The sequence below is a fragment of the Anomaloglossus baeobatrachus genome, chromosome 10 (genome assembly GCF_048569485.1).
Source record: "Anomaloglossus baeobatrachus isolate aAnoBae1 chromosome 10, aAnoBae1.hap1, whole genome shotgun sequence".
Taxonomy (NCBI): Eukaryota; Metazoa; Chordata; class Amphibia; order Anura; family Aromobatidae; genus Anomaloglossus; species Anomaloglossus baeobatrachus.
Window position 1 is genome coordinate 17,939,375 of NC_134362.1, and position 16,581 is coordinate 17,955,955.

The following is a 16,581-nucleotide window of genomic DNA, read 5'->3' on the forward strand; positions in this document are numbered from 1 at the left end:
ATTTAGCTCACAGGGAATTTTCTACACTGGATACAATTGTAGCAAACCCTCAGCTGCGAAACTTAATTTTGCAAAGTGAAAACCCAAGAACGACACTGCGCTGCAGGTTGTTAAATAGATTTATTTGTTTTTTTTTTGCATAAAAATATTATCGACAACTTTATATTCACATTTATACAAACATTTACACTGTGTCTATGGGGAAGTCGGACCCCCGGGGATGGGGGCTTAGGCGGATTGTCATTGAAGTTGGCATTGCTGGGTGCAACATATGGGATTTATAAGGTAGTCGGTACAACTATTAACATAAGTGATATACTGAGGGTGAAAGGGGCAGCGAGAGGTGAAGATTATAGGGGAACTACAGTAAAAAAGGAGGTGCCCCCACCATTATAATGGTGCCTTCACTGTAGGAAAATAAGCAGCACAGCCTGCAATACCTGACACAACCTGTGGGCAGGGGTGGCGCTGTTTTTGCAAGAAAGAAGCCATGTTTTTCTTAATTCTGTACAATCCCTTTAATTTGGGATTTAATACAATCCCTTTAAATTGGGATTTAATAGGATATGTGGCGTTCACGGCACCAGACAGCCGTTCCATGAAGGCTCCTGAGATCTAGATCTGGACCGTCAATGTCGGAAGGATATAAATATCGAGTGCATTTTACATGGGTGATTATGGAGACGGGATAGAGGTTCTCCCAAAAGAGACGCCGCCATTTCTGGTCCCTTGTTTGCAGCAGATAGGTGACTGTCCGCGCACGGTCGCACTCCAATACAGCGAATGGGAAATACTAAGATAAGAGCGAGTGCCCTGATGTTCACGACGCCCATCGGTGGCCGTTTATCCTCCAGGGGTGGGATCCCATATTTGGGGATGTTATGGTGGACCATCACCGACCAGATACTTATGGTTTATCCAATTGTTATAATATCAAGGGGGTCTCGATTTGGTTAAATCCAGGAAAGTGATCGATGACCTTTACAGGTCAAGGAGAGAAGATATGATAAAAGCCTATCCTCACCGGTCCTGCAGCCGCAGCTCCCCACTGAGTCCTCCGCTCGCGCTCTCCACTGGACAGTCACATTGGGCGTTGTTCACATTGATGAGCTGCGTTGTATCCAGCATTAATGCACTGAGAAGCCATACTGAGCGAATGGAGGACCCGGTAAAGGGGGGGGGGAGCGGGGGAGGGGGCTTAAGCTTTTATTATCCTTTATCCCCTTCTTTATTCTCCCTTCAATTTGGGCAAATTTTGCCAAATCGAATATTCCGCCGGATGAGAGTAAATCTGCCCGCAGCGAATCTCCGATAAGGTCCAATATAAATGGCGGCCAGGACAATAGCTGTGGGGGATGGGGGTGGGGTGGGGGGGGGGGAGTCCACATTTTGGGTTGTTCTTGCGTTGTGGCGGGTGATCCGGTGATTTTGAGTAATTGGGTTAATACTGACGACTACTCCTGCAACGAGTTCAAGTTCTGCACGAAGAGAACAGACGATCCGTCCTCTGCCGGTAACGTAGAAAGTTGATTCATGGAATCTACACGAATTGCCCCTCGGCGGCCCATGGATGGATCGGTCAGTACGATGCGGCGCGGTGCCACCCATAGGCGTTTTTGCCAAACTTGTAGACCAGTCGCCTATCTACTCGCTCCAGGATCCCCGTCTTGTAGTAATGTCTGCAAAGAAATTAGAGGTAAAGGACGAAGGAAGACTTTCTATTAGAGACGAAAAGCGGCAGCAAATATCATAGGACCAAATAATATTTCCATCTAGATGCATAAATAACACCGCTATACAGTGCAGCAAACTAATATACTGCACAGTGAGCAGGTAGTGAGGGGCAGGGGCCTTAGAGGGATTGTCCAGGAGGCGCCAAAAGAGGCCGAACAACAGAATATGCTCTAAAATAAGAAAACTTATCTGTTTAATCCCCCTCCGTTACACAGCTGCCTCATGTGTGATCCCCGATGACTCTGCAGTGATGACATCACATCCATCACTCACATGACCACTGCAGCCCATCACTCACATACTGGATGCAGCCCATCACTTACATGACCACTGCAGCCCATCACTCACATGCCCGCCGCAGCCCATCACTCACATGACCACTGCAGTCCATCACTCACATGACCACTGCAGTCCATCACTCACATGACCACTGCAGTCCATCACTCACATGCCCGCTGCAGTCCATCACTCACATGCCCGCCGCAGCCCATCACTCACATGCCCGCCGTAGCCCATCACTCACATGACCTCTGCAGTCCACATGCTGGCTACAGTCCATCAGTCACATGCCCGTTGCAGCCTATCACTCACATGCCCGCTGCAGCCAATCACTCATACCGGCAACAGCCCATCAGTCTCATGCCTGCTGCAGCCCATCACTCACATTAACGCTGCAGCCCATCACTTAGATGCCTGCTGCAGCCAATCACTCACATGCTAGGTGCAGCCAATTACTCACATGCCTGCTGCAGCCCATCACTCACATGCTAGGTGCAGCCAATTACTCACATGCCCGCTGCAGCCCATCACTCACATGCTAGGTGTAGCCAATTACTCACATGCCCGCTGCAGCCCATCAATCACATGCTAGGTGCAGCCAATTACTCACATGCCCGCTGCAGCCCATCAATCACATGCTAGGTGTAGCCAATTACTCACATGCCTGCTGCAGCCCATCACTCACATGCTAGGTGCAGCCAATTACTCACATGCGCGCTGTAGCCCATGACTTACATGCTAGGTGCAGCCAATTACTCATATGCCCGCTGCAGCCCATCACTCACATGCTAGGTGCAGCCAATTACTCACATGCGCGCTGTAGCCCATCACTCACATGCTAGGTGCAGCCAATTACTCACATGCCCGCTGCAGCCCATCACTCACATGCTAGGTGCAGCCAATTACTCACATGCCCGCTGCAACCCATCACTCACATGCTAGGTGCAGCCAATTACATGCCCGCTGCAGCCCATCACTCACATGCTAGGTGCAGCCAATTACTCACATGCCCGCTGCAGCCCATCACTCACATGCTAGGTGCAGCCAATTACATGCCCGCTGCAGCCCATCACTCACATGCTAGGTGCAGCCAATTACTCACATGCCCGCTGCAGCCCATCACTCACATGCTAGGTGCAGCCAATTACTCACATGCCCGCTGCAACCCATCACTCACATGCTAGGTGCAGCCAATTACTCACATGCCCGCTGCAACCCATCACTCACATGCTAGGTGCAGCCAATTACTCACATGCCTGCTGCAGCCCATCACTCACATGCTAGGTGCAGCCAATTACTCACATGCCCGCTGCAGCCCATCACTCACATGCTAGGTGCAGCTTGTTACTCATCACCATCAGTGAGACTTGTATGTATAGCATGCGACTGCTGCGGCCCGTGATATATAGTCACGTGATGCCATCGCTGCAGGACCAGTGGGCAAGTTTTTGAAAATCCCTTTAATACCATCATACAGAGACGAAATAACATCACACATACATAATAACCTACAATCTCTAAATAATGCTGCTATAAAAGCAATATTAAAAGTAAGTGGTTCTGCTGATGAGGCCTGGGCCTAAGGCGGCCGTGTGCCAGGGGAGTCAATGTAAAATACGTTGAAATATATGGTCACTTGTGACTTTCCATGGAATAACGGGTACATTTATAGTAGGTACGAGAAGGGGGTAATAAATCATCAGCACCCACCTCAACGCCCGGCTGAGCTTCTCATAGTTCATCCTGTCGTTCCGCTTCCTCTGACCCCACATGCGTGCCAGGGCCTCGGACTTCACCACCCGGAATATTCCCTGCTCCCGGTCCTCCCAGTCCAAGATGCCGTCATTCTGCTCTGGTGACAGGAGGAGATCACGGAGGAATTCCCACAAATGTGAACTGTGCATGCCTGGAACATAGGAGGAACACACAACCTCCATTATGGGGATGTCTATCCTGGATGGAGGGAGGTAGAGCGGAGTTCAGCTCCTCACCTCACTGGTTACATTATTGGAGGGGTGTAGAGCGGAGTTCAGCTCCTCACCTCACTGGTTACATTATTGGAGGGGTGTAGAGCGGAGTTCAGCTCCTCACCTCACTGGTTACATTAATGGAGGGGTGTAGAGCGGAGTTCAGCTCCTCACCTCACTGGTTACATTAATGGAGGGGTGTAGAGCGAGTTCAGCTCCTCACCTCACTGGTTACATTAATGGAGGGGTGTAGAGGGGAGTTCATCTCCTCACCTCACTGGTTACATTAATGGAGGGGTGTAGAGCGAGTTCAGCTCCTCACCTCACTGGTTACATTAATGGAGGGGGGTAGAGTGGAGTTCAGCTCCTCACCTCACTGGTTACATTATTGGAGGGGTGTAGAGCGGAGTTCAGCTCCTCACCTCACTGGTTACATTATTGGAGGGGCGTAGAGCGGAGTTCAGCTCCTCACCTCACTGGTTACATTATTGGAGGGGTGTAGAGCGGAGTTCAGCTTCTCACCTCACTGGTTACATTATTGGAGGGGTGTAGAGCGAGTTTAGCTCCTCACCTCACTGGTTACATTAATGGAGGGGTGTAGAGCGGAGTTCAGCTCCTCACCTCACTGGTTACATTAATGGAGGGGTGTAGAGCGGAGTTCAGCTCCTCACCTCACTGGTTACATTAATGGAGGGGTGTAGAGCAGAGTTCAGCTCCTCACCTCACTGGTTACATTAATGGAGGGGTGTAGAGCGAGTTCAGCTCCTCACCTCACTGGTTACATAATTGGAGGGGTTTAGAGCAGAGTTCAGCTCCTCACCTCACTGGTTACATTAATGGAGGGGTGTAGAGCAGAGTTCAGCTCCTCACCTCACTGGTTACATTATGGAGGGGTGTAGAGTGGAGTTCAGCTCCTCACCTCACTGGTTACATTAATGGAGGGGTGTAGAGCAGAGTTCAGCTCCTCACCTCGCTGGTTACATTAATGGAGGGGTGTAGATCGGAGTTCAGCTCCTCACCTCACTGGTTACATTAATGGAGGGGTGTAGAGCGAGTTCAGCTCCTCACCTCACTGGTTACATTAATGGAGGGGTGTACAGCGAGTTCAGCTCCTCACCTCACTGGTTACATTAATGGAGGGGTGTAGAGCGAGTTCAGCTCCTCACCTCACTGGTTACATTAATGGAGGGGTGTACAGCGAGTTCAGCTCTTACCAGGCCGCTGCTGGGTGGAAGATCTGATTTTTTTCACTGGTTCTGATTTGACATAAACTTTATCTTCACCTAAAATATAAATAACAAATAATTGAATGAATAAAGAAATACAACAATTCAGCGATTTGTCACTTGTGCACATGTATACTGCATCCGCACAAATCCAGCCGCCATGCTTTTCTTCCTCCGGGTAATGCATCATTAATTCCAAAATGTGGTTGTTACCAGTCTCTTTTGTTGAGGCGACATGACCCTGTGGGTTATCGGTTACATCCGGTTGTCATACATTTCCAGGAGGAATAATAGAGGAGCGTCCAGCATACATTTCCACTACATGAATTTGTCAAAAATTCCAAACGCATCACTTACGGTCCGCGCTCTGCGATGGCGGCGTCTCCTCTGTATTAACCGGTAATGGAAGGCCTGGGGGGGGAATATAAGCCGGAGATAGGTCAGGTAGCTCATAATGACTTAAAGAAAAACGGAAAAAAAAAATTGAGAGATCCAATATTAGGGATCTGTTCACATTGCTGACAAAATCTGCAGAACGAAAAAGCGCTGCACAATAAAAAAGCAACAAAATGAGTAAAGGTCATCCGTTGGTGGCAGACACTTTCCGCACATATGATGTCAGTTTGCAGGGGCAGAACGATCACGGTGGCAGGGGACGCGCGACCTCAGCACTTGCTTCAGCTGGATGTGCATGTGAGTGCGCACATCCACCTGAAATGTATTGCAGCACTGACACCCCTCTGGTCCCTGGGCTGTAAATTGCAGTGGCTCGGTGTCACAGAAGACTGCAGCCGGCTCTAGGACTAACACATGTGTTGGCTGCTTAAGAAAATGCATATTCACTGCTCTTCCCACCCACCTTTTTCCACTGAAGCCAGTACTGAGAGGTGGGAGGGCTTATGGGCGTGGAGAGTAGTAATAGCTGCAGAATGATCACCCGGCTGATGGCTTTCTGCATCTGCCAAAAATATGGATGGGGCCATATACCATGATGGGGGACAAAGATGCAAGCATGGGATGGGAAAGGGATGGGAAGAGGCTCTTTCCCTCAGCACCCAGCTTTCCCATGCTCTCCTATACATCTTTAACTCAGCACCTAGCACCCAGCTTTCCCATGCTCTCTTTTACATCTTTAACTCAGCACCCAGCTTTCCCATGCTGTCCTATACATCTTTAACTCAGCACCCAGCTTTCCCATGCTCTCCTATACATCTTTAACTCAGCACCCAGCTTTTCCATGCTCTCTTATACGTCTTTAACTCAGCACCCAGCTTTCCCATGCTCTCCTATACATCTTTAACTCAGCACCTAGCACCCAGCTTTCCCATGCTGTCCTATACATATTTAACTCAGCACCCAGCTTTCCCATGCTCTCCTATACATCTTTAACTCAGCACCCAGCTTTCCCATGCTCTCTTATACGTCTTTAACTCAGCACCCAGCTTTCCCATGCTCTCCTATACATCTTTAACTCAGCACCCAGCTTTCCCATGCTCTCCTATACATCTTTAACTCAGCACCCAGCTTTCCCATGCTCTCCTATACATCTTTAACTCAGCACCCAGCTTTCCCATGCTCTAGTATACATCTTTAACTCAGCACCCAGCTTTCCCATGCTCTCTTATACATCTTTAACTCAGCACCCAACTTTCAATTGCTCTGATATCCCTCGGCATCCAGATTTTCTATATTCTGATATCAATTTTGTCCTTAGCACCCAGCTTTCCCATCCTCTGCTATACATCTTTCTCTTAGTACTCAACTTTCCCATGTTTTGCTATACATCTTTCCTTCAGCACCCAGCTTTCCCATGCTTTAATATCAAGGGCAAGCTGGGTGCTGAAAGAAAGATGTATAGAAGAGCATTGGAAAGCTGGGTGCTGAGGACAAGATGGATATCACAACATAGAAAACTGGGTGCTGAGGAAAAGAGCCAAGTGTCAGTGTAATCATCCTGTACCCCAAGGGCGGGGACAGAGGGGGAGGGCCTTGTCCAAATTTTGCAGCGGGGCCCATTGAACTCTAGTTGCACCACTGTCAATTTGTACATTCGGAAAATTTCAATTTTTGATTATTTTGTGGTCCTTGGATGGACCCTGTCTTTAGTTATTTTTTTTCTCGGGGGACATCCTTTCTTACCATGCGTTCGGACTTCTTGCAGGAGGCTGTAGATGAAGTGGCCGCACGCTCCCGCAGCCTCGGCGAAGTCTTCTTTGCTCATGTTACAAAGCTCCATCCCGGTGACGTTGAACTTGGAGAAGGGGATGCAGGCGGCGTCCAGCTTGTGCTCGTCACAGCAGAACTGGAGCCATTCACACACGTGGTGCTTGGTCCAATGCTCTGGGGGTAACGACGACCAAAGGGTGAGGACATCTGCCAAGAAGGAAACAACATAAGTCATGATCCCAACGACCGGACTTTCCAAATAAGAACGAGCTCCTCTGTGTTACTAATGGATGGACTTACAGGAATGAAATAAGAAGAGAGTATGGACATTTTCTTAAAAACGACCATGCCATAAATATGTAATTGTTTCTACCCAGTGTAAACGCCGCTGTTCTCCTGAATCCGATAATATATTTCCTTTGTCCCTGCCCCTCTCTGTTCCTGAGATATGGCCCCTTCTTCTCTGTATATGGTGTTAGCCAAGTAGGCGTGGTCCTAGATTCTTCCCTGACTTTTCTTGTAAACCCCACCCACTTGATAACAAGACTAGTTTTATATATATATATATATATATATATATATATATACATATATATATGGAAGAGGAGGCCATATTTCAGGAATGCAGAGGCGCAGGAACAAAAGAAAAGCAACAATGGAGTTGTGGCGCCCTGGACTAGCCAGGTTGTCACAGGTACTGCAACAACACACCCCACACCCCGAGATAGGCACATCAGCCAGACACAAAATCCTTGTTGCCTCCCTCCAGGGGCTGATGTCCACACCAGGTGGGGTGGAGCCAGGCGGTTGGCCCCACCCACTGAGGAGTTCACAGTCCTAGAAGCGGGAAAGGAAGGCAGTTCAGTAAGGGAGGTCAAAGAGTGAGGAGTAAAGTGGTAGTAGAGGAGCATACTGACCGTGTCCGGGTACGTGGCCCGGGCACCAAGAGCAAGGTTGGCAGACGGTGGTGGCCGTCTGCAGGAGAGGCAGATCAACGCGGAACCGTAGGACCGGGGACGGGCGGTGGCCCGCCGGTACCGAACCGGGGAGCGAAGTGAAGCCAGCACAAACCGGCAGGGCCTGCGGACCCCGACCAGGCTTGGAGTCGCCGTTAAACAGGACAAATCCGTTAGTGACCGGGACCCCAGGGGTTTCCAAACAGCCAAGACCCGATTGAAGGCAACCGTCCAAACAGCGAAAGGGAAATACAGCTACCGCCACAGCTAGAGTTCCCAGGGCCAGAGCCTGCGGGCAAAAGGGCTCCTCCGGCACATATACACGCTGGGGAGCGGGTTACCGGTGGGAAGCCATCGGGACCGAAGTTACACAAAAGGTGCAGGGAAAGGCAGCCACCACCAACCGTCCGGGAGAAACCACAGCAGCCGGCTGCGGGACCCGTCCATCCAGCCGTTTGTTTTACCAGAGACTCTGCATCTGTTCTTGGCTTAGTGAGTACTACCGTGCCATCCGGTACCGCGCTGTGCAGTCCAAGCGACCCTGCACCTCACCAACCGTGCCTCCCCGCCTCACCTCACCGGGCACCGGGACAACCAACCCCAGTACCCACGGAGGAGGAAACAACATCCCAGCTGCTCCCTGCCATCGCTCCCGGGATCCCCATCACCAGCAGCGGTGGTGCCCAACCTCACCACAACCCGTGGGTGGCGTCACGAACAATAAATCCCCAAACCAAACCACCCCTTTCACTCACGGGCGAGGAGCGCCGCTCGAGTCCCCGGATCCGGCCCACCGCTCGAGCCACCGAGCAGCGGCAGCAGCGCCGGACCCGAGCGTGGTGAGCGCAGCGCCCTCCCCGCCCGTGACAGAGTCAATAGAAAAAAGAGGCCGTGTGTATGTAACTCTTGCCCAAAAGTTGTGGTCACTGGGTCACAGTAAAAGTTAGTAATACATGGACCAGTGGCATGTGCCATATCGGCTCTTACACTTCTGGCTCGGAGAGGGTCTTCCTGTGCAAAGAAGCCCATTCTATAACCTCCATAGGGTTCGTGAACAGAAAACAACCCTTTGATTCTGATAACGATTTGTTGGAATTGAAGCTGATCGCAGTGATCAGCTGTAATCTGTGGAGGAATCTGCAGTAATCCCACAGGTAGAATGTGGTATTACAACATCCCTAAAATGTATGGGCCTGCTGGGTTTTCCAGGATGAGAAACTCTCCATGGGAGGGCCTGCTGGGTCCTTCAGGATGAGGCACGCTCCATGGGAAGGCCTGCTGGGTCCTTCAGGATGAGGCACGCTCCATGGGAGGGCCTGCTGGGTCCTTCAGGATGAGGCACGCTCCATGGGAGGGCCTGCTGGGTCCTTCAGGATGAGGCATGCTCCATGGGAGGGCCTGCTGGGTCCTTCAGGATGAGGCATGCTCCATGGGAAGGCCTGCTGGGTCCTCCAGGATGAGGCATGCTCCATGGGAGGGCCTGCTGGGTCCTTCAGGATGAGGCACGCTCCATGGGAAGGCCTGCTGGGTCCTTCAGGATGAGGCATGCTCCATGGGAGGGCCTGCTGGGTCCTTCAGGATGAGGCACGCTCCATGGGAGGGCCTGCTGGGTCCTTCAGGATGAGGCATGCTCCATGGGAGGGCCTGCTGGGTCCTTCAGGATGAGGCATGCTCCATGGGAAGGCCTACTGGGTCCTTCAGGATGAGGCATGCTCCATGGGAGGGCCTGCTGGGTCCTTCAGGATGAGGCATGCTCCATGGGAGGGCCTGCTGGGTCCTTCAGGATGAGGCACGCTCCATGGGAAGGCCTGCTGGGTCCTTCAGGATGAGGCACGCTCCATGGGAGGGCCTGCTGGGTCCTTCAGGATGAGGCACGCTCCATGGGAGGGCCTGCTGGGTCCTTCAGGATGAGGCACGCTCCATGGGAGGGCCTGCTGGGTCCTTCAGGATGAGGCACGCTCCATGGGAGGGCCTGCTGGGTCCTTCAGGATGAGGCATGCTCCATGGGAGGGCCTGCTGGGTCCTCCAGGATGAGGGACGCTCTATGGGAGTGTGTCGCCCTGGACAAGCCAGGGGCCACAGAGCACAACACCTACACACCCCACACTCCCTGCAGGCACATCAAGGTCAGACACAAAACCCTTGTTGCCTTCCTCCAGGGGCTGATGTCCACACCAGGGGGTGGAGCCAGGCGGTTGGCCCCACCCACCAAGGAGTTCACAGCCCTGGAGGAGGGAAAAGGGAGCAGTTTAGTTTTGACAGTGAAAGTGGAAGGAGGGAAAGTGAGGAGTAGTGAAGTGGCAAGAGAACAGACAGAAGTGAGTCCGGGTGTGTGGCCCGGACGGAGCAGCAAGGTTGGCAGACGGTGGTGACCGTCTGCAGGAGTGGCCTATCGGAGTTTGCCGTAAGGACCGTGGACGGGTGGTGGCCCGGCGGTACCGGACCGGTATACAAGGAGAAGCCAGCACCATTGGCAGGGGCTTTTCGGACCCCGGCAAGGCTTGGAGTCGCCGTGAATTTGCCGAATCCGTTAGTGAAGAGGACCTCTTGGGTTTCCAAACAGTCAAGTCCCGACAGAAGGCAACCGTCCAACCGTGAAGGGGAGACACCGCCACCGCCAAGGGCAACCGTTTCCCAGGACCAGCGCCTGCGGGCAAAAGGGGCTCCTCCGTCCCACATCCAAGTCGGGGAGCGGGTTACCGGTGGGAACCCATCGCAATCAACATAGAACATAGGTGCAGGGAGAGACAGTCACCGCTAACCTGCAGGGAACAACAACACCGCAGCCGTCCGAGGGACCCGTCCATCCAGCCGCTTGTTTTACCGTGAACTGTGTCATCATCATTGGGCTGAGTGAGTACCTCCGTGCCGTGCGGCACAGCGCTGCCCCTGCGACCCTGCACCTCACCAGGCCCCGCAACCCGCCTGCCATCCAGCCCTACCCCATCACCGGGCCCCGGGACAATCAACCCCCTACCCACGGCGTGGAGACATAACAACAAAGCTGCTCCCTGTCACCGCTCCCGGGATCCCCGTCTAGAGCAGCGGTGGTGTCACCAAAATCACCACAACCGTGGGTGGCGTCACGGACAATATCCCCAAAACCCAAACCACCCCTTTTCACTCACGGGCGAGGAGCGCCGCTCGAGTCCCCGGGATCCGGCCCATCGCTCGAGCCACCAAGCAGCAGCAGCCGCAGAGCAGCGGCAGCCGGACCCGGGCAGTGGGAGAGCGCAGCGTCCCCTCCTCCGCCCGCGACAGGAGGGCCTGCTGGGTCCTCCAGTATGAGGGACACTCCATGGGAGGGCCTGCTGGGTCCTCCAGGATGAGGGACACTCCATGGGAGGGCCTGCTGGGTCCTCCAGGATGAGGGACACTCCATGGGAGGGCCTGCTGGGTCCTCCAGGATGAGGGACGCTCCATGGGAGGGCCTGATGGGTCTTCCAGGATGAGTGATGCTGCATAGGAGGGCCTGCTGGGTCCTCCAGGATGAGGGACACTCCATGGGAGGGCCTGCTGGGTCCTCCAGGATGATAAACGCTCCATGGGAGGGCCTGCTGGGTCCTCTAGGATGAGGGACGCTCCATGGGAGGGCCTGCTAGGTCCTCTAGGATGTGGGAAGCTCCATGGGAGGGCCTGCTAGGTCCTCTAGGATGTGGGAAGCTCCATGGTAGGGCCTGCTGGGTCTTCCAAGATGAGGGACGCTCCATGGGAGGGCCTGCTAGGTCCTCTAGGATGTGGGAAGCTCCATGGGAGGGCCTGCTAGGTCCTCTAGGATGTGGGAAGCTCCATGGTAGGGCCTGCTGGGTCTTCCAGAATGAGGGATGCTCCATAAGAGGGCCTGCTAGGTCTTCGAGGTGAGGGTCGCTCGATGGCACAGCGTCAGTCTATTACAGAAGCTTCTCTGGACTTTTCACATCAGTAGACATTTCCACCGTTCCCGGTGTATGTCAGTCTCGTACCGGCTTGCTCGGACCTGCCTTGCTCATTTGCATTTAGTATAAGGGAAATCCCCGAGCGCAGATATAACTTTGCATGTTCGGGCAATAAGGTGATTAATGCAGCAAAGCTTTGATGCCGATGACGGAGCAGCAATTAGAGATGTGTGATAATAATGGCAAAGAAATATTTATTTCCATTGTTTTCCTGGTAGCAAAACGCGATGGCTCATCCATTATTACCATAAAGTGTGACGCGGCCAGGAAGCCGAGCGCTGCCGAAACCTTCTCAAAGAGATTGGATAGGTTGGACAAATATTTTTTTTCCTGGGATAAGCGACGTCAGATGGATGTGGCTCTTATAAAGAATGACTAATGTGAATGAAAGTGTTTTTGGGAAGAAAGTGTCCAACAAAATATAAAGGACAATATAAATCTAAAATAATTGATCAATCGGAAAAAGTATGCAACACTATAACTACAGGTCGGCCATGTCGCCCCTAGGAGAAGTTGCTGTGTTGTTCTGGGTCGAATAGAGAACAAAAGAAAAGGGATAAATGGTTAGATATTAAGTTAAAGGGGGAGGAAAGAGAGCACAGGGGAGAAACCGCACGGGAGAAGAAAGAGCATAGGGGAGAGACTGCACAGGGGGAGAAGAGAGAGCACAGGGGAGAGACCGCACGGGGGGAGAAGAGAGAGCACAGGGGAGAAACCGCACGGGGGAGAAGAAAGAGCATAGGGGAGAGACTGCACAGGGGGAGAAGAGAGAGCACAGGGGAGAGACCGCACGGGGGGAGAAGAGAGAGCACAGGGGAGAAACCGCACGGGGGAGAAGAGAGAGCACAGGGGAGAGACCGCACGGGGGGAGAAGAGAGAGCACAGGGGAGAGACCGCACGGGAGGAGAAGAAAGAGCACAGGGGAGAAACCGCACGGGAGGAAAAGAAAGAGCACAGGGGAGAAACCGCACGGGAGAAGAAAGAGCATAGGGGAGAGACTGCACAGGGGGAGAAGAGAGAGCACAGGGGAGAGACCGCATGGGGGGAGAAGAGAGAGCACAGGGGAGAGACTGCACGGGGGAGAAGAAAGAGCATAGGGGAGAGACTGCACAGGGGGAGAAGAGAGAGCACAGGGGAGAGACTGCACGGGGAGAAGAAAGAGCACAGGGGAGAGACCGCACGGGAGGAGAAGAAAGAGCATAGGGGAGAGACTGCACGGGGGGAGAAGAGAGAGCACAGGGGAGAGACTGCACGGGGAGAAGAAAGAGCACAGGGGAGAAACCGCACGGGAGGAGAAGAAAGAGCACAGGGGAGAAACCGCACGGGAGAAGAAAGAGCATAGGGGAGAGACTGCACAGGGGGAGAAGAGAGAGCACAGGGGAGAGACCGCATGGGGGGAGAAGAGAGAGCACAGGGGAGAGACTGCACGGGGGAGAAGAAAGAGCATAGGGGAGAGACTGCACAGGGGGAGAAGAGAGAGCACAGGGGAGAGACTGCACGGGGAGAAGAAAGAGCACAGGGGAGAGACCGCACGGGAGGAGAAGAAAGAGCATAGGGGAGAGACTGCACGGGGGGAGAAGAGAGAGCACAGGGGAGAAACCGCACGGGGGAGAAGAAAGAGCACAGGGGAGAGACCGCACGGGGGGAGAAGAGAGAGCACAGGGGAGAGACTGCACGGGGGGAGAAGAGAGAGCACAGGGGAGAGACCGCACGGGGGAGAAGAAAGAGCACAGGGGAGAGACCGCACGGGGGGAGAAGAAAGAGCACAGGGGAGAAACCGCACGGGAGGAGAAGAAAGAGCATAGGGGAGAGACTGCACAGGGGGAGAAGAGAGAGCACAGGGGAGAGACTGCACAGGGGGAGAAGAGAGAGCACAGGGGAGAGACCGCACGGGGGAGAAGAGAGAGCACAGGGGAGAGACCGCACGGGGGGAGAAGAGAGAGCACAGGGGAGAAACCGCACGGGAGGAGAAGAAAGAGCATAGGGGAGAGACTGCACAGGGGGAGAAGAAAGAGCACAGGGGAGAAACCGCACGGGAGGAGAAGAAAGAGCATAGGGGAGAGACTGCACAGGGGGAGAAGAGAGAGCACAGGGGAGAGACCGCACGGGGGAGAAGAGAGAGCACAGGGGAGAGACCGCACGGGGGGAAGAGAGAGCACAGGGGAGAGACCGCACGGGGGGAGAAGAGAGAGCACAGGTGAGAGACCGCATAGGAGGAGAAGAGAGAGCACAGGGGAGAGACCGCACGGGGGAGAAGAAAGAGCACAGGCGAGAGACTGCACAGGGGGAGAAGAGAGAGCACAGGGGAGAGACCGCATGGGGGGAGAAGAAAGAGCACATGGGAGAGACCGCATAGGGGGAGAAGAGAGCACTGGGGAGAGACCGCACAGGGGAAGAAGAGAGAGCACAGGTGAGAGACCGCATAGGGGGAGAAGAGAGCACTGGGGAGAGACCACACAGGGGGAGAAGAGAGAGCACGGGGGAGACCGCGCAGGGGGAGAAGAGAGAGCACAGAGGAGGGACCGCATAAGGAAGAAGAGAGAGCACAGGTGAGAGACCGCATAGGGGGAGAAGAGAGCACTGGGGAGAGACCGCATAGGAGGAGAAGAGAGAGCACGGGGGAGACCGCGCAGGGGGAGAAGAGAGAGCACAGAGGAGGGACCGCATAGGGGAGAAGAGAGAGCACTGGTAGAGGGACCGTGCAGGAAGAGAAGAGAGAGCACAGGGGAGGGACCGCACTGGGGGAGAAGAGAGAGCACAGGAGAGGGACCGTGCAGGGAGAGAAGAGAGAGCACAGGGGAGGGACCGCACTGGGGGAGAAGAGAGAGCACAGGGGAGAGACTGCACAGGGGAGAAAAGAGAGCACAAGGGAAAGACCATGAAGGGGGAAAAGAGAGCACAGGAGAGGGACCGCACAGGGAGAGAAGAGAGAGCACAGGGGAGGGACCGCGCAGGGGGAGAAGAAAAGAGAGAGCACAGGGGAGGGACCGCGCAGGGGGAGAAGAAAAGAGAGAGCACAGGGGAGGGACCATGCAGGGGGAGAAGAAAAGAGAGAGCACAGGGGAGGGACCACGCAGGGGGAGAAGAAAAGAGAGAGCACAGGGGAGGGACTGTGCAGGGGGAGAAGAGAGAGCACAGGGGAGGGACTGTGCAGGGGGAGAAGAGAGATCACAGGGGAGGGACTTTGCAGGGGGAGAAGAGAGAGCACAGGGGAGGGACTGTTCAGGGGGAGAAGAGAGAGCACAGGGGAGGGACTGTGCAGAGGTAGAAGAGAGAGCACAGGGGAGGGACTGTGCAGGGGGAGAAGAGAGAGCACAGGGGAGGGACTGTGCAGGGGGAGAAGAGAGAGCACAGGGGAGGGACTGTGCAGAGGTAGAAGAGAGAGCACAGGGGAGGGACTGTGCAGAGGTAGAAGAGAGAGCACAGGGGAGGGACTGTGCAGAGGTAGAAGAGAGAGCACAGGGGAGGGACTGTGCAGAGGTAGAAGAGAGAGCACAGGGGAGAGACTGCAGGGGGAGAAGAGAGAGCACAGGGGAGGGACTGTGCAGAGGTAGAAGAGAGAGCACAGGGGAGGGACTGTGCAGGGGGAGAAGAGAGAGCACAGGGGAGGGACTGTGCAGGGGGAGAAGAGAGAGCACAGGGGAGGGACTGTGCAGGGGGAGAAGAGAGAGCACAGGGGAGGGACTGTGCAGAGGTAGAAGAGAGAGCACAGGGGAGAGACTGTGCAGGGGGAGAAGAGAGAGCACAGGGGAGGGACTGTGCAGAGGTAGAAGAGAGAGCACAGGGGAGAGACTGTGCAGGGGGAGAAGAGAGAGCACAGGGGAGGGACTGTGCAGAGGTAGAATAGAGAGCACAGGGGAGAGACTGTGCAGGGGGAGAAGAGAGAGCACAGGGGAGGGACTGTGCAGAGGTAGAAGAGAGAGCACAGGGGAGGGACTGTGCAGAGGTAGAAGAGAGAGCACAGGGGAGGGACTGTGCAGAGGTAGAATAGAGAGCACAGGGGAGAGACTGTGCAGGGGGAGAAGAGAGAGCACAGGGGAGGCGCTATTGGGTGTTGCCGCCTTGGTATAGGGGGCATAGGGCAGCACTATATGATTCCTCTGGATACACACAGCTGGAGAACAGGTTGAACTAGTTGGCCTTTTTTGCACTTTTGGTATTATTTATATGTACACTCAGGAGGCTGCGGTATGTGACTAGAGCCATATGGCAGCACACTGATCCTCCACAACTCCACCATATGGTGCCGCTGTATGATGCCTCTGTTGAGCACCATATTACGTCATCTGTTGGAGCATATATTACTATACAGTTGCCT

At 54.0% G+C, this 16,581-nt stretch overlaps 1 protein-coding gene across 1 annotated transcript in view; it reads right to left on the reverse strand.

Annotated features, from left to right (window-relative positions):
• Positions 1 to 107: 107 nt before the first annotated feature.
• ELF5 (E74 like ETS transcription factor 5) overlaps positions 108 to 16,581 on the reverse strand; it is a 37,291-nt gene continuing 20,817 nt past the window's right edge. Inside the window, exons 3-7 of the mRNA XM_075325507.1 lie at positions 7,346 to 7,579; positions 5,564 to 5,617; positions 5,195 to 5,263; positions 3,724 to 3,919; positions 108 to 1,679 (exon numbers count right to left, since the gene is read on the reverse strand). Coding sequence (XP_075181622.1) covers positions 1,580 to 1,679; positions 3,724 to 3,919; positions 5,195 to 5,263; positions 5,564 to 5,617; positions 7,346 to 7,579 — 653 coding nt within the window. The 3' untranslated portion in view covers positions 108 to 1,579. The remainder of the gene's footprint in view (positions 1,680 to 3,723; positions 3,920 to 5,194; positions 5,264 to 5,563; positions 5,618 to 7,345; positions 7,580 to 16,581) is intronic.